This window comes from Acanthochromis polyacanthus, chromosome 3 (assembly GCF_021347895.1).
Source record: "Acanthochromis polyacanthus isolate Apoly-LR-REF ecotype Palm Island chromosome 3, KAUST_Apoly_ChrSc, whole genome shotgun sequence".
Taxonomy (NCBI): domain Eukaryota; kingdom Metazoa; phylum Chordata; class Actinopteri; family Pomacentridae; genus Acanthochromis; species Acanthochromis polyacanthus.
The window spans coordinates 26,939,506-26,963,943 of NC_067115.1; the positions used below are offsets into that span (position 1 = coordinate 26,939,506).

Here is a 24,438-nt window from a genome sequence, read left to right on the forward strand (position 1 = left end):
TTAATGAATTATCTTTCTACAAAATATTATGAACAACCTAAAAATTTCTTAGGAAAAGCAAGTTCAATTTCAGCAGCATTATACCTCAGTTTCTCGTTTGCATATTACAACTGACAGATCACAGAATGTCTACAAAGGCACAAAACATTTAGTCACAGGTATCTGAAGCTGAGCAATGTAGTATTTTACTTTAAAAAAGACAAAAAAAACAACAAAAACAAGACAAAATATGACAAAAATGAGACCCAAATGACAAAAGCGAGAAACAGATTGACAAAAAATGAGACAAACGACACGAAACAAAACAAAGAAGTTACAAAGTGACAAAACATGGACAAATGAATCAAAAAAAATGACAAAGCGTGAAACAAACTGACAAAAATGATGCACAAAACGATGAAAAAAGCAAAACACAAAATGACAAAAATGAGACAAAAAAACACAGGTGAGACATAAAGGAAACATGAAACAACATAAACAAGAAACTAAAATGTCAAAAATGAGACAAGCGATAAAAATCAGACAAAAAAACAGCAAAAACAAGACAAAATGCTACAAAAATGAGACGCAAAATGACAAATATAGTATTTTATTTTATGATCAAAAGAACTTGTGATGGTGTTGAAATGATTTTAAATTCATAGTTTTACAAATTTACAAATTGCAGTTATTGTCTTCAGTATGTAATTCGCAGGCCGGATTGGACCCTGTGGAGGGCCGGTTTTGGCTCGCGGGCCGCATGTTTGACACCCCTGGTTGGTTTATACACATGGAGACCCCGTTGAGGCGAAGCATCCGGCAGGCGGCAGTGAACTCTCTCGCTGCCCCTCTTTACTCTTTGACCAGCAGCTGTCAGTGGACGGAGCGTCACGACGGAGTCTTTGTGAAAGGACACGCTGAAAATGCAGCTGAAGAACGGTCTGTCCACTTTACCGCAAACTCGGATGCACGATACGCTTCTAGGTGTCGGGCGTTAAAGTGTAGCCGACACGCAGCGACTCTCCCCCGGGCGTCCTCAGCCTCCGGAGCTCCGTCGGCTCCCCTCCGCTCCTCGGCGTCCAGAGACTGAACTAGTCCGGACATGAGCAACGTTAATCTTATTTTTTGGGACCAGTTGCAGGCTGGCAGCTCCGAGGTGGACTGGTGTGAAGGCAATTACCTAATTTACCCCAGCATCGCTGAGTTTTACAACACGGTCGGTGTCCAGAGCTGCAGCTAACGTTGTGTGCTTTTTGTTGTTGTTGTCTTTGCATAATACAGCTTTTGTTTACAGCCACAGCTTCTCTGCCTTTCTTTTCTCTGAGCTGCTCTGCTTTCTTCCAGCCCCTCATGTTATTCTCAGGTTAACTCTAGCTAGCGCTGGAAGAGATTCTGGCTGCTTTTCAGCTTCAGCATCAGGATGTTTATTGTTAGCATCAGGTTACGAGTTTTTCCCCTTTTCCTTCATTTCAGTTGCAGTTTGTAAAAACAAAACCAAAAAAAAGCACTGAGGCCTGATCTACTTCTGAGCATGTTGTCATTTTGCTACACGATCAGTTCGGATGTGATGGATTATTTTTGCTCACATCTTTCCTTTTGTTTTTATCATTTCAGATCAGCAACATTTTGTTTTTTGTTTTGCCACCGATATTAATGTGCTTGTTCCGCCAATATGCAACACATTTCAACAGTGGGATTTACCTCATATGGATTCTACTAGTGGTGGTTGGTAAGTTACCTGAATGATGACCAGTTAGTGCTCTGTCCTTCACACACACACACACACACACACACACACACACACACACACACACACACACACACACACACACACACACACACAGATATGTATTAATACACACACCACCACTCAAAAGTTTGGGGCCACTTAGAAATACCCTTATTCTTGAAAGAAAAGCATTTTTTTAAGAAGATAACATTCAGTTCATATGAAATACAGTCTAGACATGGTTAATGTGTTAAATGACTGTTCAAGCTGGAAATCTTTAATTGGAATATCTCCATAGGGGTACAGAGGAACATTTCCAGCAACCATCACTCCTGTGTTCTAATGCTACATTGTGTTAGCTAATGCTGTTGAAAGGCTAACTGATGGTTAGAATACCTAGTGTACATATACGCTGGTATATTGTGTGTTGTACAGGTGTGGAGGAATGCCTCAGCCGTTTATTAGGGTTATGGCAGTGGGGAAGAAGCTGCTCATTTCTTGGAGATCACTAGTGCTTTTGTATATTTTGGTTTATTTTTTTACTGCATTCCTTAATTGTTGCACCATCTTTGGCCCAAATTCCCCCACGGTGGGAATGATAAAGGCTTATCTTATCTTAAACAGAAACCAGCACCAGTTCTTCTCCACATTCAAGTTAACTGACATGAACAAAAGCAAAAGACAACTATGGGGCAATTTCAGGCCCATTTGGAAGCAGTCTGGTGCAATTTTCCTTATCAGCAGAGCTTGTGTTGTGTTCTTGCTTTACAAATCTTTGCCATATAGTTGCATGAACATGGAGTTTACCAACAGTTCTGTTCAAAAAACACAGAATCAACACCAAACATGTTCGCTGGACTCTTAGTCCTCTCTTTGCATTGAGTTTCTTTTAAGATATTTGAAATGTAGGTTGCATAAAGCATCTTGAAGAATGTGCCACAGTTTATTTTCACAGTTGGTTTATTCTGTCTCCATGATGCTCAGATCAGAGCTCTGTGGGTCTCAGAGCATGTTGTTGCAGGACTCCTTGTCCTCCTTGCTGTTAAAGATGATTCTTTATGACTCCCGCTGTATGTTTAGGGTAATTATACATAATGTACGCATATGAGTCGAGCAGATCTGTAGAAATATGGACTAACTCACCACTAATACTACACTGACGTTGTAAAAAGCTGCTGAGCTTTATGTGCATCATAAAAGCAGACTTTATGGCAGAACAGTTGTATGTCAGTGCAACAAATCAAGTTGAAAGTGTCCCTAATTACGTCACCACTGAGTGCATATGTATGTATTTGATCAGTCAGTTAACAATCAATCGATGAACAGCAAATGAATCAGGAACAGTTTTGATATTTAGCTGCTTCAGTCGCTCTGAAAATGTGAATGTTTGCTGTTTTTCTGCACTTATTATCGAAGAATATTTGAGTTTTGATCAAAACAACAGTAAAATGATATGAATTTTCACTTTGGGAGAATGCATAAGGCATTTTTGCTCTGTCTTATTATTTTAAACCAAAACAGTGTTTAATTTGTTGAGTAAAAACACAAAAAGACTCAAGTCAAGAAGCAAATCAACACTGTCAGGATGCAGGTTTTCTCAGATGTTTTAGCCCTAAATCGTCCTGAATCAACCCTTTTCAGAAGAACACTCGGTTGTGCAAATAAGCCTGCAGACTTCATTTGACTGTGTTTATGCCAAAGTGCTGCTGCTGTATGTAAATGGAAGCAGAGACCTTATTACAACACTTGAGTACATTTAATGTTTAACAGCAAAGGTGGTACTCTCAAAAGGATTTGCAAGACATGCCATCTACATGCACCAAATGGAGCTACTTATGAGCAATTAAAGGGATAAAATGAAAACAAAACATTCATTTTAGAGCAGGAATAGTATTAATACTTTAATATACTAACACACTGAGAATGATCTTGTCAGTGCTTTATTGTTTTGTATCGCAATCTCTTATTGTTTACTACTTTATATATTAGATGTCATTCAAACAGCCTCTAAACTTTGCATATGGGTGTAAAATGTAATGACGGTAGCTGTCAGTGAGTCTGCAAGTAATTCTTTTCTTAATTATTAGTTCATTTCTGTGTTGCTTTTTTTTCAAAAAAATCATTTGATCCCTTTTTTATACCAAAACAGCTTTTAATCTGTTGCGTAAAAACAGTGAAAGACTCGAATCGAACAGCATTTTTAAGCCAAATCAACGCTGTTAGGATGCAGGTTTTCTCAGGTGTTTTGGCCTTAAGTCATCCTGAATCAACCCTTTTTGTAAAAACACTTGGTTGTGTAAATAAGCCTGCAGATTTAAACTGACACAGTGTTTACGTCCTAAGTGCTGCTACTGTATGTAAATGGCAGCAGAGACCTGGAGAGATTTGTGAAAACACTCACCGTCAGCAGAGATAACGCTCCACCACCACCACCACCCTGTCTGTCCCTGGGATGTGACCTTAGTGGCTGTCAGATAAAAACTGTAGCAGCTGAACAGAATTTGCATAACTGACTTAGCAGCAGGAGCAGCATGTCGTCTGGTGTCTCTTAAAATCTGCCTTTTATAGAAGTGATCAGGTTTGAGGGGGAATTAAAGCAGCCTCTGTGTTCTGCTCACTTGTTGGATCCTATTAGACAGCCCAACATTTCTTGGTTCTTGTATCTAAGCAGCTCTGACTGTGTCCATTTTTAGGAATCTGGCGCCTGTTCAAACATAAAAGCAGTGCTGACAAGGGGTCACGTGGTTTCATGTCTCTGCTTCTGTGTCTGTAGTTCAGATTATCTCCGGCTCGAGTAGAAAAACAAACCTGTAGGTTCTAGTATGAAAACATTCAGCGGCTTTTCTGTGGTTTTGGCCTCAGCCCTGTGTGTGCACAGTTACTCATAAAGCCGCACCGCCTGTGACGAATACAAGTACATACATGGTTTATTGTTGCTTATAAATCTGCAGAGTATTTTCCTGAATAGTTGTATCTGTTCGCTAAAATGGTAGAGCAGGGGTGTCAAACTCATTTACACATGACAACTTACAGGTCAGTGTTTCTACAAAGGCACAAAACATTTAGTCACAGGTATCTGCAGCTGAATGATGTAGTATTTTACCTTAAAAAAGACAAAAATGAGACACAATCGACAAAAGCGAGAAACAAAATGACAAAAAATTAGACAAACGACAAGAAATTTGACCATAAAGTTACATAGAGACAAAAAAATGACATAAATGAGATTAAGAAAATGACAAAAGCGTGAAACAAAACAACAAAAAGGACACACAAAACAACGACTAAAGCAAAACACAAAATGAGAAAAAATAAGACAAAAAACACAAGTGAGACAAAAAGGCAACACAAGATAATAAAAATGAGAAACAAAATGACAAAAGTCGGACAAAAAAAAGACAAAATATTACATAAATAAATTACAAAATGACAAAAGAACAATGAGCAATCCAGTATTTCCTTTATGATCAAAACAACTTGTCATGGACCAGAAATTATTTGAAATTTATAGTTTTACAAATTGCAGTTAATGTCTTCTCTGTAATTTTTGCACTTTAAAAAGTCGTCCCATGGGCCAGATTGAACTCCGGAGTGACGCGTGTTTGACACCCCTGTGGTAGAAAATGCAAAAACATGGCGGTGACAGCCTCCAAAAATCAGATGTGATGTATTTAACTTTGGGCTGCAATTACTATTTTCATTATTGATTCTTAACTGGATCATTGTTCAATTAACTGGTTAAATATTTAGCCCACAAAGTATGCTTTAAAAGAAATGCAGAAAATTTGCAGAGCTAAAGGTGACATCTTCATTTTGCTTTGCTAAAACCCAAAAACGTGACCAAGAAAGCATTGATTCCTCTTGTCTGAAAAGCATAGGATCTCATTTTCTGAATATTCTAAGTAGAAAAGTCATGAAAAGGACCAATCGATTATTAAAATAGATACAGATATCCAACTTATAGTCCAAAAACAAAGTTCTCTATGTTTGGGGTCACTTAGAAATGTCCTTGTTTTTGAAAGAATAGCTGTTTTATTCAATGAAGACAACATTAAATGGATCAGAAATACAGACTAGACATTGTTAATGTGGTAAATGACTATTCTAGATGGAAACAGCTAATTTTTAATGGAATATCTCCATAGGGGTACAGAGGAACATTTCCAGCAACCATCACTGTGTTCTAATGCTACATTGTGTTAGCGAATGGTGTTGAAAGGCTAACTGATGGTTAGAATACCTTTGTGCAGTTATGTTAGCACATGAATAAAACTGAGTGACCCCAAACTTTTGAACGGTACTGTAGAACAAAATCAGTTTGAACTGATTTTGGCTCAGTTTCATGTATGGAACAGTTTGGTGTGTTAACATTCAGTTAAAAAGTGACTGTTTTTAAGATGCAGATTACTCATGGCCACAGTTTGAGCCCCTTTTCAGGGACAAACTTTCATTTTATCCCTATTTTACTTTACTGAACATTTTCATAACAATGACCAGGATATTTTAATAGCCACAAATGAACTGAGAACATCTCCCGTCTGTAAAAGAAGCATTTCAGAGTCCTTCAGCTCATTGCTTTGGTTTTCCAACCAAACGAGCTTTAATCTGCATCAGTTTTGACCATGAAACGGCACCCTTTTTTTCGTGGACAAGCTCTTATGAATCCACTGTACCCTATGCAAAGAGACAAAGTTAGCAAATAGCTGGTGTAAATACCCAAGTATTTAGTAGCTAAAGAACCGGATGTTTCCCTTTGGAGTTGATGGACACTAAATGGAAAGTAAATCTTGGTGACATACATCAGTAACTTCTGACTGGAAGAAGCAGTCGCCCTTTGGATAAGAAGTCCATTGAAATGCTGGAATCTCCTGCAGCGCCTGTTATGAGAACAGATCATGCAGATAAAATAAGGCCTGTTGGTCCATGATAACAGAGGGGCACTGACACGTCCGTCCCACCGCAGCGTTTCACTGTAACGCTTCTTTGCAAGTAACTGTTGCAACTGCAAAGAAGAAGAATTGTAACTGAAGATATCCTGTAGAGTTTTCCTCATAGACAGGCAAAAGTTCTGTTTATCTTCAGTGTTTCCTTGATGTCTGACAATTCGAAGCATGCCTTTCCTTCCTCGTAAAACATTTACAAAGCCGATTTTTGTATTTAAGTTTCGCAGCACACATTGCTTGCATTGATGTTTACTGCCTTCCCTGTCTTTGCTGGCGCGTTGCTGAGCTACTTAGGGATTTATTTGCACCTGTAGATCAGTGGAACATTGTGAAACCACTGGTTGTTGTGTGTCCTTGTGCACGAGACAAACTAAACAGCGAGCCACTCTTTAAAAACATGATCCACAGCTGAACAAGAGGTCAAAGCTCCAGAAGCCAGCAGTTACTTGTCATTTCCACTGAGACTCTTTGCGAAAAACAGCTGAAATCAATCAGCTTTGGTTCACTGGGCTGCTTTTGTTTATGGCAAGTGGGTTTCTTAGTAGAACTAGACGAACTTTCAGCACTATTTTTATGTTTTATGTTTGAGCTGCCTCTTTATTCAGAAGGGAGATTTTAACTTTCTGGAAGTTTCCTTTCCGACTCCACATTGATCAAAATGCACAAGTTCACAGACTTTCTTATGAAAGGACACAACTTTATTCATTTAGCCTTTTTAAACACAAAATTCTGCCATTCTTCTTACAAAATCTCTGCTCTTCTGTGTTTGTTTCTTTCCTGGCAGGTATCGGGTCAACCTATTTCCATGCCACCCTCAGCTTCCTCGGCCAGATGTTGGATGAACTGGCCATTCTCTGGGTGCTCATGTGTGCCATCGCCATGTGGTTTCCCAAGAGATACCTACCAAGGATGTTCAGGAGGGATCGGTATGTTCAGTAGCTGCGTCAAAATAACAGCCTTTGGGAGGTTAAAACGGGTATGTGGGTTTATGGAGGGATTGGGCCAGCTATGTGGTGCTCTGAGCTATATGTGTGCACCTATTAGCTTATCATGACAGCGGCTCGTTAGCTGTTCGGTGAAATCAGAGCAGGAAGTTCTTTGAATGGATTAAAACTGTGCACACACAAGAGGTGGTGAAAGATGTTAGAGGTGGAGGCTCAAGCACATTTTTTCAACATTAAATGAAAAGCAATGTACAATATCTCATATTCTCACATTTCTGCAAATATTTATTTGTATCTTTTCATGGGACAAAACTGAAGAAATGACACTCTGATGCAATGCAAAGTACAGTTTTATTGTGTAAATTTACTTTCCCCTCAAAATAGTTCAACACAGCTATTAATGTCTAAACCGCTGGCAACAAAAGTGGGTACACCCCTAAATAAATGTCCAATTTGGGCCCAGTTAGCCATTTTTCCTCCCAGGTGTCATGCGACTCATTAGTGTTATAAGGTTTCAGGTGTGTTAAATTTGGTGTTATCGCTCACATATGCTCTCATAATGGTCACTGGAAGTTCAACAAGTTCAACTCTCTGAGATGAGGAGTATAAAGACAAGTGGGTCTTGGCTACAGTCAAGCATGGTGGTGGGAGTATCATGGTCTGGGACTGGGGAGCTACAGTTCATTGAGGGAACCATAAAGGCAAACATGTACTGTGACATACCGAAGCGGAGCTTGATCCCTTCCCTTCAGAAACTGGGCCACAGGGCATTATTCCAACATGATAACGACCCTAAACACACCTCCAAGATGACTCCTGCCTTGCTAAAGAAGCAGAGGGTAAAAGTGATGGAGTGGCCATGCATGTCTCCAAACCTAAACCCTGCTGAGCGTCTGTGGGGCATCGTCTAACGGAAGGTGGAGGTGGACAAGATCTCTAACATCCACCAGCTCCTTGATGTCGTCATAGAGGACTGGAAGAGGATTCCTGTGGCAATCTGTGAAGCTCTGGTGAATTCCATGCTCAAGAGGGTTAAACAGTGCTGGAAAGTAATGGTGGCCACAAAAATATGGACACTTTGGGCCCAATTTGGACATTTTCACTTAGGGGTGTACTCACTTTTGTTGCCAGCAGTTTAGACATTAATGGCTGCATCTTGAGTTTCTGAGGAGACAGTAAATTTACACTGTTATACAAGCTGTACACCGACTGCTTTACATTGTATCACAGTGTCATTTCTTCAGTGTTGTCCCATGAAAAGAAGCAATTAAATATTTGCATAAATCTGAGGGGTACAATACAATACAACGTCTTTATTAATCTCAAAAGGGAAATTCAATGTTTCTGTGTGTTACTGGGCTTACTCTTTTGTGAGATACTGTATATGAGTCACATATTAGCACGCATTAATCTGCTTGGTGCTTTGTGTGTTTAGCAGGTTCATGTGCTGGAGCCCTCTGCTTCGTCACATGATGTGTCGACTGCTGTTTAATAATAGGCCTCTCCAAGATAGCTGACGCCAGTAAAAGCTGCATCACATGTCTTCACTTCTCTTTCCATTGTCACAGAGCCTCATGGCTGCTCTCTCACTTCAGGCTGTCACTTACTGTCCTTCTCCCCCAGATCTGTAGCCGAGCAGAGCCTGTTTATTTACTCTTTAGTGCAGGGGTGTCAAACATGCGACCCGCGGGACAAAACCGGCCCTCCAAAGGGTCCAATCTGGCCCATGGGACAACTTTTTAAAGTGCCAAAATTACAGAGAAGATATTAATGGAAAATTGTAAATTTGTAAAACTGTACATTTTAAATGACTGCTAGACCATGACAAGTTGTTTTGATCATCAAGTAAAATACTAGATTGCTCATTGTTTGTTTTTTTTTGTTATTTTGTGTCTTATTTTTGCAACAGATGTCTTGTTTTTTGTCTTTTTTTGTCTGACTTTTGTTCTTCCTTTTTGTCACGCAGGTGTTTTTTGTCCTATTTTTGTCATTTTGTGTTTTGCTTTATTTTTGTTTTGTGTGTCGTTTTTGTCGTTTGGTGTTTTTTGGTCTCGCCTATGTTGGTTATCTTTTTTGTTTTGTTTTTTTTTATTTCTTTTTTGTCATTTTTTATCTCCTTTGTGTAATTTTTTGTCTTGTTTTTGTCCATTTTTTGTTGCTTTGTAGCTTTTTAGTCAAATTTTTGTCTCTTTTTTTGTTTTATGTTGTCGCTCTCATTTTTTTGTCGTTTTGTTTCTTGCTGTTGCCTTTTTGTGTGTAATTTTTGTCATTTTGTGTCTCATTTTTATAAAATTTTTTGTTATTTTTGTCTGACTTTTGATCATAAAGTAAAATACTGTATCATTCAGTTCCAGATACCTGTGACTAAATGTTTTGTTCCTTTTGTAGACACTCTGTGATCTGTAAGTCGTAATGTGTAAACGATAAACTGAGGCATAGTGTTTTTGAAATTGAATTTATTTTTCTTCAGGAATTTCAGGTTGTTCATAATGTTTTGTAAAAAGATAATTCTTGAAATGTGAACATTTTAAGAATGTGCACTAAAACAAAGGAGAAATTTGGAGTTGTGGTCATTTACAGGTTATTATGCTGTGATTTTACTGGTCTGGCCCACTTGAGATTGAGGTGGGTTAAATGTTGCCCCTGAACTAAAGTGAGTTTGACACCCCCGCTTTAGTGTGTTTAGAGGGCTTTATAGAGAAAGTCATCCAGACAGTCCTCTTGTATTTCACAATGGTGTCCACAGAGTACAAAATTGCAACAAATTCTTGTCTTTCTGGCTTGTTTTTCTTCTCCATCCAGGTCGAGGTTCAAAGTGGTCATTGGCATCTTGTCTGGGATCACCACTGGGCTGGCCTTCGTCAAGCCTGTCGTCAACTCACTGTCACTCATGACTCTGGGCATCCCCTGCACCGCGCTGCTCATTACTGAGCTAAAAAGGTTAGTGGAAGGGGTGATTATTTCTGCTTTTAAACAGCAGAGATGAGTGTAGGCAGATGAATGTTCAGACCTAAATCCAGGAGCACCGTAATATGTTATATAACATGTAGCTGCTAATATTTGTAATGGAACAAATGTTGATAAATTTCCTCATGATACACTTTTTTCTTCTGGACAAAAAAAAAAAAAAAACAACAAAAAAACAATGTCAGGCAGGTACAAAGTAACAAAATGTTTTCCGTTACTAAAACGCCTCTTCTATTAAAGTCAGTATAGACCATGTCAAATCAAAGATACCGTAGAATTTCTTCCTATGACTGACTCAAGCTTAAGGGAGCAAATCTGGTGGCACTTTAATGTTGAATTGTTTGTGTTGATGGCTTTCTCAGTCTGAGCAATTTGTCTTTTCCTTTTTCGATGTGTTCCGTTTCAATATGATTGTGTTACTTTGCACCCACCTTGCATCATCTTCTCCTAGTGTGACTCATTATGACTGCACTGGATCTGGCCTTTTGACTGTGGGATGTTTGTTTGACTGTTTTGTGTACAGAAACAAACAACAAATCCTTTTCACTATGAGGGGGTTGAATCCGTTCATAAACCCATTACTAATTTTCTGTGAAAGGCCTTTCCAAAGGGCTTAATATCTGGAGGGTAGATCAAACTTGTGATTTCGCTTTACAAATCTGTTTGCATCATTTAGCCTCTTGGGATTAAAAGGCTCGTTATCTTTAAAAATACCATCATTTATTAGTCAGAAACTGTAAAAACGGCAACAACTGTTGGATTTTCAGCTTTCTGAAGTCCTTGAGTCGTGTCAAAATCGGAAAACTTAACTGATTCTAAGCTTAAAATTGGGATTTTTTAAAAATCAAAATCACTATATCTTCCATTCCTCATTTAAAAATTTGCCAAAAATGAGCCATTTGCTCTAACCTGACTCCGTAAAAAGTAAAAACATCTGCCCTCCTCTGTACAATCATGACATCATTAGTAATTTAACTGTAACCAACAGCTCCATAACAAAAATTCTGAGTGTTCAGCTGAACTGCAGGATGTGTTTATACTGATATGGAAACAAATTTTGAATGCAAATAGTTAAATATCTGTAGTTTTAGAGTCACCGTTTTCCCACAATAGCGGTAACACCTGTGGGCATAGTTGTAAAATTAATAATCAAAATGTCTTTTCTTTCCCTAATGATTTCTGACATTCTAACTTTGTCATGCTGCACAACAGACACTTTAAGTACTCTCTGTTCAAGTCATGGTTGCGTTCTTTTCATCGAGGTGCAGGACTTGATATTGGAGTCAAAATTGAGGTCACAATGTATAAGAGGAGAAGCACTCAGAGTGTGCAGTACTCCGCCAAGGCTGCTCAGTCTTTGCTAACAGACAGACAGACAAAAGTACAACAATTGTCACATAATTCTACCGTTACTTGGTGGATTAAAAATGTGACGGGAGAATAAAAAACACCCAGAAACTTCTTGGGGTTAACATAAGGGATGGGAATGTCCCAGCTAATAATGTGTTAGAAACATCTATAGTGCATCGAGGTAAATCGATTAACAATGTGTGTAAATAAGAAGCGATTGTTGCAGAAATTGTCAAAAAGACAAGTTTAGAGAAGAGTCAATCCTCTACATATAAATGGTTTTATTTCATTTTTTTTTTTACCTGCATACATGGAGATCCATTGGCTTCAGAGTTAGTAGTATTTCAACAGTTTAGAATGAACACTAAAACTAGCTTTTTCACTTGTTTTGTAATTTTGCATAGGTTGTGTTACTCTTGTAAGACGTTTTCAACATTATTACAGACGACTCATATATTAGCTAAACTGGACAGTCAGTTTTACAACTGTGACACCTGGCAGTGAGTAGGTTTAGATATTTTGTTACAACTGAATTCCACATAAGAGCATAACCTGTTTTAGTTAAGTAATAAATAATCATTTGAACTGAGATATTAGTGGCTATGTGTGTGGTTGTTGAACAAAAGTTAAATGAGATGGAACATGTGTCATCTACAGTACACCGACATACAACCTTTAAACTTTTCTACTTGTACTGTATGATGACATGTCTGTTCCAAGCTAATTATTGGGACTTATGATGTGAAAGAATGTTCCTGAAAACACACAACAAGCCTTTCATGCTCCTTTGTGCGTGTCAGTATGTGTTTGTGTCTCTAATGCCTTCCTCCGTCACACTAATGTGGGCCTATGTTCTGTTGTTTCCGTTTCCCACAACCTCTACTCACCACCATCAGTCCTGAAACCTTAAGTCATCCATTGTTCAACCTGTTAGCAATTCTTGACATTACTGCCAGTGCCAGTCACCTATTGAGCCCGCTTGTTTTTGTTCCGCTCAGTGAGAGAGAATTCCTGTTGCCCTGACTGATGGACTTCTGCCCTCAGACAGGACGAACAATTTTGTTGTTGTTTTGCTTTTTTTCTTCACAGTACGGCTGTTGGCACCGATTCAAATCACATTCAGCAGAACAGAAACAATGTCTCCAGTGTATCACTTACGCACTGCATTATTACATAAACTGGAATTTTCAGAAAACTCAGTCATAGTTACACTGTAATATCCAAGACAGGTTTGGGTTTTTTTTAAGAAAAGTGATAATGTAGCAAATGAGCAAAGTTCATTTTCACATTGCAAAAATGATGGATGATTGATTGTTGTTAAATTAACAGAGATAAAAACCAAAGCAATAAAAACATATTTTTATAAAATTATATTAAAACAAGAAAAGCACTTGGAGAGTGCAGTGCTCCACCAAGGCTGTTCATTTCCCCATATGGCATGGTCAGAAATGCAGCATTTTTTTTAAAAAATCAGCATTTGTTTATTAGTTATTGATCAAAAATCACAGCACTATAGAATGTGGTCATTTGATACAGATGTACCCACAAACAAAATGACCTTCCGCTGATCACAGGCGTGTGTTTTACATGTGTACGTTATGTACGGATACCAAATCATGTGACCTAAATATGTAGCAGGTGGCAGAAATTGATGGGACTCAAAAACACCCCAACAATTTAATCAGTTGTTACTTGTTTCATTTCCCATGGATGAGTGCCAATAAGTCCACAGCGGTCGATTTGTAGTAGGATCACAATCATGTGATCGTCTGCAGACAGCTGATGTAGCGTTCACTTGTTGTCATAGTGGTACAGCTGTAACTGTCTTGTAACGATACAGAAATTGTTGATAAATCCGTGGATCCAGACTATAAGCTGCATCACTGCCAAAATCTAATCACTTGGTCCTTGATTCATTTCTGACCTTCCCTGAAAATTTGATTCAAATCCATTAGTCTGTTTTTGAGTAATGTTGCGACCAGACAGACAGACAGAGAGATAGACAAACCAGTGCCGATTGTCACATAACTCCACCACGTTCCTTGGCAGAGTAAAAACTAAACCATCACATTTATATATGCATATTCATCCTTATAATTTCATATTCTGACAAACATAAACACCCATTTTGTTCTTTTTCTCATCTTTTATCACAAATGAAGTCTCATTTTTGTGTTTTTGCCAGTCATTTCCACTAATGTGATAACAACATTCTACTCATGAAGTTAAAATGCAAAGAACATACACTACGTTTCAAAAATTCTATGGTCACCTAGACAATTTCATGTTTTCCATGAAACCTCACACTTTCATTCATGTGCTAACATAACTGCACAAGGGGTTTCTAATCATCAATCAGCCTTTCAACACCATTAGCTAACACAATGTAGCATTAGAACACAGGAGATGGTTGCTGGAAATGTTCCTCTGTACCCCTATGTAGATATTCCATTAAAAATCAGCCGTTTCCAGCTAGAATAGTTATTTACCACATTGGCAATGTCTAGGATGTATTTCTGTTTAATTTTATGTTTTCTTCATTTAAAAAACTGCTTTTCTTTCAAAAATAAGGACATTTTTAAGTGACTTCAAACTTTTGAATGGTAGTGTGAGGCATTTGTTGAAAGTTACTCCTCACTCTCATTTTTACCGTCCATCTCTGCTGTGACCAGGCCAATAAAAGATAAAATAAATCTAAGATAATTCTGATTTATGTCATTATCACAGTTTGGCTTTTATACAAGATATTGGCGTCAAATAGGAAGGGTATGCTGTTGTAACTTTCGAGTTGAACTCAAGAGCTCTCTCTCTCTTTCAGGCTGTTTTTTATAGTGTCCGGCTTCGTGTTTCTGATCTTATGGAACCATTTCCTTTCTATACAGTCCAACAACAGTTGAACTCTCCAGCACATTCTGTCTCTGGGGAGAAGTCCTGGTCCCATGTCATGTTTCTTATCTTTCATGCTTCTCTCTGTGAGCTGATGGCGTCAGTGTTCCAGATGTCCGGCTGATGGTCTTGTCAGCGTATGTTTATTGGCAGGAAGAGGCGTTGGCTGACTCAGGGCAGTATATATATGAATGGAAGGTCAGGTATGAGACCAACTGGCTTTAATACCTGATGCACAGCAAGGACCCCCCCCCCCACCCACCCAAGTGAATATAATCGATTGAAACACTTACACGATATTACAGTATTGATGACACTTTAACGGCCTCTTTCCCTCTGGGAAGACGCATCATTGTACATCTATTTTTGAACTTCCTGTTGCCGATAAGGACGCGCTGTTTTTTTTGTTTTTTTTGCTTCCTCTGCGGACCAATTATGTAAGACAGAGACAGCTTCGCTCATCAACTGAGTTAGTTTTGGAAGGAGCAGCGCAGTTTTTACCTTGAAATAAAAGGCTGAATTCATAAGGCGTCAAACAGACCCTTCCTTAATTCAGTATACTCTGGGGTTGCTTGGTCCCTTAGGATCAGTAGCTTATATTTATGAGACAGTTCATGGGTTTCTGATATTTATGCAATGTTTGCACTGTATTTATATTTTAAAGCTGCCTGAATTCTTACCTGTTGTTGTTTTATTAATAGTACCAGTAGAGAACAAAACTAGATTTATGCCACTGGGGTCACTTGAAATGAAAAATGCAGAAAATTAAAACCCAGATCTGCATTTAATTAACTATTTAACGCCAGTGTTGCCTGTGCCAGCACTGTTTGCTAACATGTTTGTGATACCAGCTTTGTGGGGTGATGATTACTATGTTGCTGTCCAGAACTAGCCAAAAAAAGAGAGAGAATTTAAAGCAGGCTTAATCATCGTCATCATTAATTTCCTACAGATTCCAGGTGACGAACTAGTCCAGACTCAGATTTCATGCTTTTCAGACCCGGACCTATGATCAGTGAATTATGAGGGGATTGTAATTTTGACGGAATCTTCTATTTTAACCAGTACAGCTTTTCTAGTGTTTATAATGTTGGTTTAGTAGATCAGAAGCTGAATTACGAATGACAGTTCGACTTAGTCAGGCTTTCTTTGTGGGACTCGGCTTGACAAAAACTGAAAGTTCAATGAGAGTTAACAGCTGTGAACGTGGTTTCCAGCTTTCTTTGTTAACGCAGAGTTTCTGCTTTAAACTCGTCACACAAACAGGAGCATTCAAGGCATTTTTTGACTCGTTTTCCGCACAAAGCAAACTGATTGCGTGCAGCTGCTTCAGTCATCAGGTTGTTTTAACGGAGAACTGTGAGGAATATGAAAATTTATGACGGTAAAAAATGCTGCGACTTGAAATTATGTAAGACAGGAATGCTGGTAGAAAACTGTTAAACATGTATAATGTATTTATTTTACTAATTAATGCAGCTGATTACCTCTATTAGACAGCTGCACAATACAACTATCAAACTTCATTCTTTGATTCATACAGATTTATTACTCTGATAAGGAGGCAGAGCCTTCACGGAGTTAGCAACATTACTCACAAACAGATAAAAGGATTGGGATAAAATGTGGGGTGGCATGGCTCAATGGGTAGAGTGGCCGTCTTGTAACTGGAAGGTTGCCGGTTCGATCCTCGGGCCGTCGAGGTGTCCCTGAGCAAGACACCGAACCCCTAATTGCTCCTGGTGGGACGTGGTTAGCGCCTTGCATGGCAGCTTCCGCCATCAGTGTGTGAATGGTGAATGTGACGTATCATGTAAAGCGTTATATAAATACAACCATTTACCATAAAATTTTCAGGGAAAGTCAGAAATGGCACAAGGACCAATTGAATATATTTGGGCAGGGATGCAGCCTATAGTCTGGATCCACAGATTTTATAAAAATGATTTCAGCTGTTGTGAATGAGCAGCCTTTGTGGACTACTGTGCTCTCTTAGTGCTTTTCTTGTATTCTTTTTTGTCAGTTATTGATTACATGCAGACATTAATGCAACTACCAGGTTACTAGGGCTGGCCCGAATAGTACTTTCTGGGCTCCGGATATTCAGTCCCTATTCATGACGAATATCTGAATATTTGGTCCGGTCCGCTCCGGATCTTTGCTCTGACTGGACCTCTATGAGTTTTAGTTGAATACCCCTGCTATAGATGGATTTGGGTTGTAGTCAGATGTAGTTGCAGCTTTCATTATCACCGCTATATATTACGCTCTAATGTATGGGCAGGAATCTCATTGTTTGTGTGGTTTTTTTGTTAGTTTTTTTAATTAATAAACTAGTAAAATTAAGTCGAGGAAAGTTTAACTTTATAAACAACAAGAAATAGAAGCCCCAAGCCCGTGCTTCATGAAATAAATGTCACTTTTATAAATTTAAATCCTGTTGTCAGTGGCATTCTGAGCTCCAGGCTGACCAGGAGGCGCTAAAGACGGAACAAATTTCCTCCAGACGGACCTCCAAACACAGATCTCGCCAGCTTTGTAATTCACTGAGTTTGATTATTTATATACGAAATGTCCAAGTAATTCCTTCTGCGTTTGCTAAGTTTTCTGAATGGAAGTCCAGACGGTGGAGATCAGTCAGGAACATCAGACGAGTACTTTTCAATTTCGCACTTCCTTCATCTGTCACATTTACACTGCGAGTGGAGATGTGTTCAGCTCCACTCTCCCATCACACTAATATAGCAGCACAATAAATCAGATACTGGGCATCTCTATAAAATATCACAATGTTTTACTTCTCTTTCTGTTGATTCAGAGCCTTCAGCCTTAAAATATTCCATCTGTTGTTGCTATCCTGGATGTTATTGTGTTTTAGAGCTTTCTGGAAAGAGTTTGTGTCATCCAAAGATTAATTTCTACTTGAAACAATGGCAGCTCAATTTAGAGGCTTGTAAAATAGCATGACTTCATCAAATGCTCTGTCTGAAGGGAAGGTGACACCGTCGCAGTGACCAACTGCTGCATCATCAGTGCACTTTAGTCAGTCAGGCTCCTGCGTATTTGTCTTGCCTCAGCTGTGCCTGGTGTGTAGAAGGAGGACGGGACTAAGAATAGTTTATCACTCTGGATTAGCTGTCTGTAGGTCAGTGGTGTGTCCACTGGGAGACATTGTTATGTGCCCATTATTTGAATCGACTGATCAGTGATTAGTGCAACACCAGAACTAAACCCCCAATAATTTCCTGTTTGATCAGGAATTACTGATGCTCAAGATGGCAAGAAAGAACAGTTTTTGAAACTGAAATTGAATGATGATTAAAAATGCAGTTTACTTATCCATTTATGGAAGAAGACACCCCATCATTTATCTTTGTGCATGCTGTTTCAACAAAAATAGCAACAAGAAGAATAACAACACCAAAAATAATAACAGAAATACTAACAACAAAAATAGCAGGAATAACAACAAATCAACAGAACAAAAATAACAAGAAGAACAATAACACCTAAATAATAATATAAATAATAATAAAAACCTACAAAATAGCAAAAGACAATAATAACAGTAACAGCACAAACAATAATAATATAAATACTAATACCAACAAAAACAATAGCAATAACAAGAAAAGCACTCCAAGGCTGCTCAGTCGTATAGTTTCAGACGGATAAGTCCCGATAAGTCCTCAGCGGTCGATTTGTAGTAGGATCACTATCAAGTGATAATGTAGTGTCCACTTGTTGTCATAGTTACAGTGCCGCTGTGCCGCTATCTGGCAATGATACAGAAATGTTTACCAAATCCGTGGATCCATATTATAAACGGCATCACTGCCAAAATCTAATCAGCTGGTGCTTGTATCATTTCTGACCTTCCCTGAAATTTTCATCCAAATCCATTAGTCCGTTTTTGAGTAATGTTGCGCCCAGAGAAACAGACAGACAAATGTACACCTATCATCACATAACTCTGCCGCGTTCCTTGCGGAGTGATTTATACAATGAAAACAATAATCGCAAGCTTCAATTAAATAACATAATCGGTGCATAAAATGCAACAGAAAGAGCTCCAGATTGTCTTAATCATGCACTCTACAACACAAAACAACTGTTTCCACTACAGCGAATGATAAAGTTACATACTACATCATACTGGTAGAAATAATGATTGCCATCATCAAATGGGAAGACATAATGACTTCAGAGCTACTATAATCGATATTTCAAATTTTACAGTGGATTGTTTGACCTCAATATGTAGCTACAAGTTGATGAGCATAGCAGAGCATTAGCAGCCTAAGAGCTAACAATTAGTTACTGGAGACCAAGACAAGCTGAAGGAAGGTGGACATTGGACTTGCATTCCTGAGATGGAAACAAACACAGCTCCAAAGGCATTCTGATGTTGCTCCATATACGCTGGGCCACTGTTTCATAACAGTTTGCCATTTTTACTAAAAATGACAATGTTGGGTTAATGATGTAAAGCAGGTTTGAAAATGACTTTTGATGTCAAAGGATTTCTGGATAAATAGCCACTGTCACACATGTCAAAAAATCTGTGAAGTTGGCTTTTTGGGTATATGCATCGACAAATACTACATTCAAAGGTTGGCACGTACAAGGAACCAAATGGAAAATAATAAAAACTGTGAGTCCCAAGTGTAGGCTTGATAATTATGTTGATGTGCATGTAAGAATGGACCGCGGTATAAGAAGGTCAGACCCGCTGTAAAAACCTGAATGTGTGTGCTTTTCATCGCAGGTGTGAAAATCCACGTGTGTTCAAGCTGGGTCTGATCTCAGGGATCTGGTGGGCGCTGGCTCTGCTCTGCTGGATCAGTGACAGGATATTCTGCGAAATGTGGTCATCAGTCAACTTTCCCTACTTACACTGTGCTTGGTGAGATCAAAGCCAAAAGCATTTGTTGACAGCATGTGTAATCTTGTGACATTCAAAGGGAAATTAATACTATAAAACTAATGTTCCCACACTTTATAAATCTCCATCATGTCTTACATGCTCATAATTTAGTCCTAAAAACCTTGTTGGCTTGAAGCAAGTGAGTAATTGTGACTTGGCACTTTTGTAATGTCCACCTGTTTTCGGCTTGTTTCAGCTGTTTCAGAGGTGATAGTTCTAGGTCAGGGGTGTCAAACAGACGGCATGCGGGCCAAAACCGCCCCATTTGAGGGTCGGATTAGGCTCACGGGACGACATTGCAACGTGTAAAAATTACAAAGGCGACATTAAGTACAATTTTTCAATAAAATAACTGCTATTTTAAATTTGCACACTGTACTCCCACAACTTTCATGTATTTTTTATGTATAACTTAACACATTTACAAGGCAGTGGGACAACTTAACAGTCTTTCTTTATAGTTCCCACTTCAGTTTGTATGGTTGGGTTAGCGCACAGATGTGCAAATGAATGTAAATGTAAAATAATTTCTAGATTTTGACAAGTTGTTTTGATCATAAAGTAAAATATTCGATTGATAACTGTGACTAAATGTTTTGTTTCTTTTGTAGACACTGTAAGTTGATCTGTAAGTTGTAATGTGTAAATGATCAAGTGGGGCTTAGTATTGTTGAAATTGCACTTAATTTTCTTAAGAAAATTGTGTTTGTTCATAATGTTTTGCAAAAGGTTTATTAGCTGTGAACATTTTCAGAATGTACTTTTTTACACTAAAACAAAGGTAAATATTTGGAGTTGTGGTTATTTATAGGTTACTGTGCTGTGATTTTACTGATACAACCCATTTAAGATGAAATTGGGCTGAATGTGGCCCCTGAACTAAAATGAGTTTAACACCTCTCCTCTAGGTCTATCATGGAAAACTACAATGAAGATTTTTTGCACTTTTATTCTTTAATTTCTGAATAGCTGCACCTGAACGATCTCACAAATTGTCTGGCTTATTCATGGTGCTTTTGCTCTTCTAGGCACATCCTCATTTGTCTGGCTTCCTACTTGGGTTGTGTTTGCTTCGCCTACTTCGACGTTGCTACCGAGGCCCCGGAGCGAGGCCCCGTCATCATGTTCTGGCCCAACGAGAAGTGGGCCTTCATCGGTGTGCCGTACGTCTCCTTACTCTGCGTCCACAAGAAGTCTGCCGTCAAGGTGACTTAAGGTCTGCTGCTTCAACTCTTTGATACCAAGATACCACCAGCACGTGTGTGAGTCGTGTTGCATCCACTGGTGCTTTTTGTGACTTGAGGATGTACGTGATGCACAGTTTGGCCAACCGCGAGGATCTACCTTTTCCCTTTTCTCCTGCCCTGGTCTGGTCTTTGTTACACAGCAGTGTTTATGCAACTAGTCAAAGAATGAAAGGTGCCACAAATCTGCCAAAAGAAACACCTGATTACTCTTTAAATAGCATAATATCAAAGCCAAGAAACCTTTACAGTGTTCCAAACATATCTCAGGCTTATCAGGAGAGATCATGTGCTCTCTTAAAGGACCAGTGTGTCTGATTTTGGTTCATCTAGTGGTGAGACTGCAGGTTCCAACCAACTGAAGTCCTTTCTTTTCCCAAACAACTTTCGATTTTTTCCCAGTGATTTCTGGGCTACTGTAGAAACATGTTAGCCTTAACAGAAGAGGCTGATTCTAAACTGAAAACACAGTGATTCAAAGTTACGGCTGATTATTATTCACTAATGAAAACACAATTTTGAATACTTTATTTACATTTCTGCTAAATCCTAGATCCTAAATCCTGCACACTGGTGCTTAAAAAGGGAAAGTGTTAATATTATGCATTTGAAACTTCTTTAAAGAGAAGATTTTGTACATTTTGTGGTAACTTCTAAAAACCTCATCATAAAGCAGTGTCTTGCCTTTACGAGCATAAATATAGCATCTCATAGGTGTAGTCTGGCCATTCTAAAACCATTTAGAAACAATAAAGCACTGGATTAATTAACTGTGATGGATGCGTAATGCATTGAAGCTTGATATCGCTCAGCCAGTCTTACTACACTCGGTGAGTCCACAGGAAGGTTCATAAAATGTAAAAGAAGCGTTACAAGACCTCACAAAACCATAGGCTGTTGTATACCTGCCCTCTGCGTTGACAGGATTTCTAGATGGACAATGCCAGAAACAGATAGGACTTTGTTCTGTTACAGACGTGTTAAGTTTTACTTTCAGCATGCTACTGTGATTGTTCAGGATAATGTATGAGAAATGTGTTTAATATATTCCTGTACATACTTTAACTAACAAGGTAATACGCAGTTATTTTCCTAAGAATATCATTCATGTGTTACTGAATGACTCGGTACCTTTTGCTTTTGGCCAAAGCCCAAATTAAAGAATAACTGAATGTGAAATGAAGAATTGTTCTCAAAGCCCAACGGCTACATGCACAGGACATTTCAGAAAGTGATAATTGCACCTTTTTAATCAAAAAGTTTGCTCGCTAATGTTCCGCTCTTGATGCTGAAAGATTTTTGCTTCCAATCTTCTTCTTTTTTTTTAACCCAGACATCTCAACTTGTTAACGGCTCTTCAGGGTTATTATTGAGCGTTTTAGACTTTGTGCTCATGAGAACGGTGCAAAAAGCCTTAATCGAACAGCGGGGTTGAAAGTTTGTGATGTGGGTACTGTTTGCTCTAAAAGATGAAAAACTGCTTTAGTTTCATTAAGTAGAAATTCATTTAGCTTATATCAAGTAAAATACTAGGACAAATGAGGATTTATTACCTTTGATCTAAAACCAAAACTCTTATTTAGCAGCATTTATTGGATCAAAAAGAGGATATTCTGATTGTAGAATGTAAAAGGGACATATTCTGGGTGGTGCAAAACAAAACATTAACCCTAGAAAGATAAAAAAAAAAAATCTCCAAAGTTTCTTTTCACCTCAGACCTTTTGTTGGATGTGTTATTGAAAACTGCCTCATGCTGTTAATATTATTTTACTCCTGCAACGACTTCTGGGAACTTTGAAAACAACTTGTGCACAAATTAAAGGTGAAATGAAGGATCACAATTTATGAAGAAAACAACTATTTTACTGAATTTCTGAATGGATATTTTGAAACGGCATCAAGTATTTTGTTAAATATTGCACAGTTTCTATTTTTGTAAGTGAAGTGCACCAAAATTTGATGAGTGAATGATTTTGATATTGTCTTATTACTGCCTTTTGTATCGCCAAACATTCTTGTTTTCATTAACCTTCAGGACAAACTTTGGGAAGTATTGATAAAAGCGAACAAATCTAAGAATACTTATATTGTGCTGCAAATCGTATTGAATTGTACAGGTGACCCATGATGGTGGCTTATTTTATGATGAAGAGAAAATCTGAATATTCAGGACTTGAAAAGAGAGTCAATGAATGCACATCAGATTGCAGACTTGGTGTGAATAGAATAGCCTGTTTAATGCTCGGCTTTGTGATGTTTGTCTTGGCATGAGGTGTGAGTATGTTAACAACGGCCTAATGGGTTGTGTCTTTTTATTGACTTACGTGTACATAGAGCTCAGTGTTTCTCTGCCTGCATTGACAATACAGATAAACTGCACAGAAATATTTATTTTCATAAATTATCCTGTTTTGTAAACCAATATTTGTAATAGATTAGAATATTAGTATTTTATTTTATGCAATAAACCAAGCCAATATTCCAAATGACTGCTGGTGATTATTTGTGTTCCACTTTTGAAAATTACATTGATCAAAAATTCACGGTTCATTCTACCTTTTGTGTTTTATGTTTGGAATGGTGCAGATGACAGGTTTTGTCACCAGGGGGCAAAGTTTTCCCACATTTCCTTAATTTTACTTCTACACAGAGAATCTATACAACTGTCACTTCTCAGCACAATAAAATAGTTTTTTGTTTTTTATTTTGTGATTTAAATAAACAGAACTACCAGTATTCTCCACAGCAGACTGTCCTACAAATGTACAGATTTTGAAACATAATAAATGTGACATCTTAGACCATACGGTTGTGAACAAAAGTTTAAATACTGTCGTAAAGACAATGTATATCATGGCAATCTTGAGTTTACAGGGACATTTGTAACTCTTATGTTCTATAACAGAATGATTGAAACACATGCATGTTTGCCACACACACAAAAAAGTAAATCGCAGACTTGAACAAGTCAGATAAATCACTTAGACCCATTTAAAAGCAGCTAGAAATCCCAAAACCAGTTGTGCTAGCAACTGTAAGTATAAAGTGCATGGTGCAGCTGTATGACTGTCATGATAAGAAAGAAAATGCTATCACCTGCCGCTGAGAGACAAATTGTCACGATGGTCAAGAATCATCAAAAAGCAGATCTGCAATGATTAGAAGCTGCATGAACACAGGTGTCAGTGTCCACAATCAAATGTTTTCAACATCCCCATGAGTTGAGAGGCTGATGTGCGAGAAGGAAACGCTTTCTTCAGAAGGAGCACTATATGGGTCAGCTGAAGTTTGCTGTTGATCACATGGATAAAGGGAAAAAAAGCTTCTGGAAGAAAATTCTGTAGTCAGATGAAACTAAAATTAAGCTATTTCAACAGAACGACCAAAAATATGTTTGGAATTATCAACATGGGACCCTTAACCCCAAAAGCACCGAATGTACTGGCATGGTGGTGGCAGTATCATGTT

At 38.3% G+C, this 24,438-nt stretch overlaps 1 protein-coding gene across 1 annotated transcript; it reads left to right on the forward strand.

Moving 5' to 3' along the window:
* Positions 1–814: 814 nt before the first annotated feature.
* Positions 815–23,459, forward strand: acer2 (alkaline ceramidase 2). The gene is made up of 6 exons (XM_022213393.2): positions 815–1,195; positions 1,594–1,708; positions 7,436–7,577; positions 10,398–10,535; positions 19,567–19,704; positions 20,754–23,459. Exons 1-6 carry the CDS (start codon positions 1,082–1,084, stop codon positions 20,938–20,940), a joined length of 834 nt encoding a protein of 277 aa, XP_022069085.1. The 5' UTR covers positions 815–1,081; the 3' UTR covers positions 20,941–23,459.
* Positions 23,460–24,438: the final 979 nt, after the last annotated feature.

Coding starts and splice junctions, on each gene's coding strand:
- acer2 (XM_022213393.2), top strand. CDS start 1,082: ATGAGCAACGTTAATCTTATTTTTTGGGACCAGTTGCAGGCTGGCAGC. Junction 7,578..10,397: donor AGGATGTTCAGGAGGGATCG/GTATGTTCAGTA, acceptor TTCTCCATCCAG/GTCGAGGTTCAAAGTGGTCA. Junction 10,536..19,566: donor CTCATTACTGAGCTAAAAAG/GTTAGTGGAAGG, acceptor TTTTCATCGCAG/GTGTGAAAATCCACGTGTGT.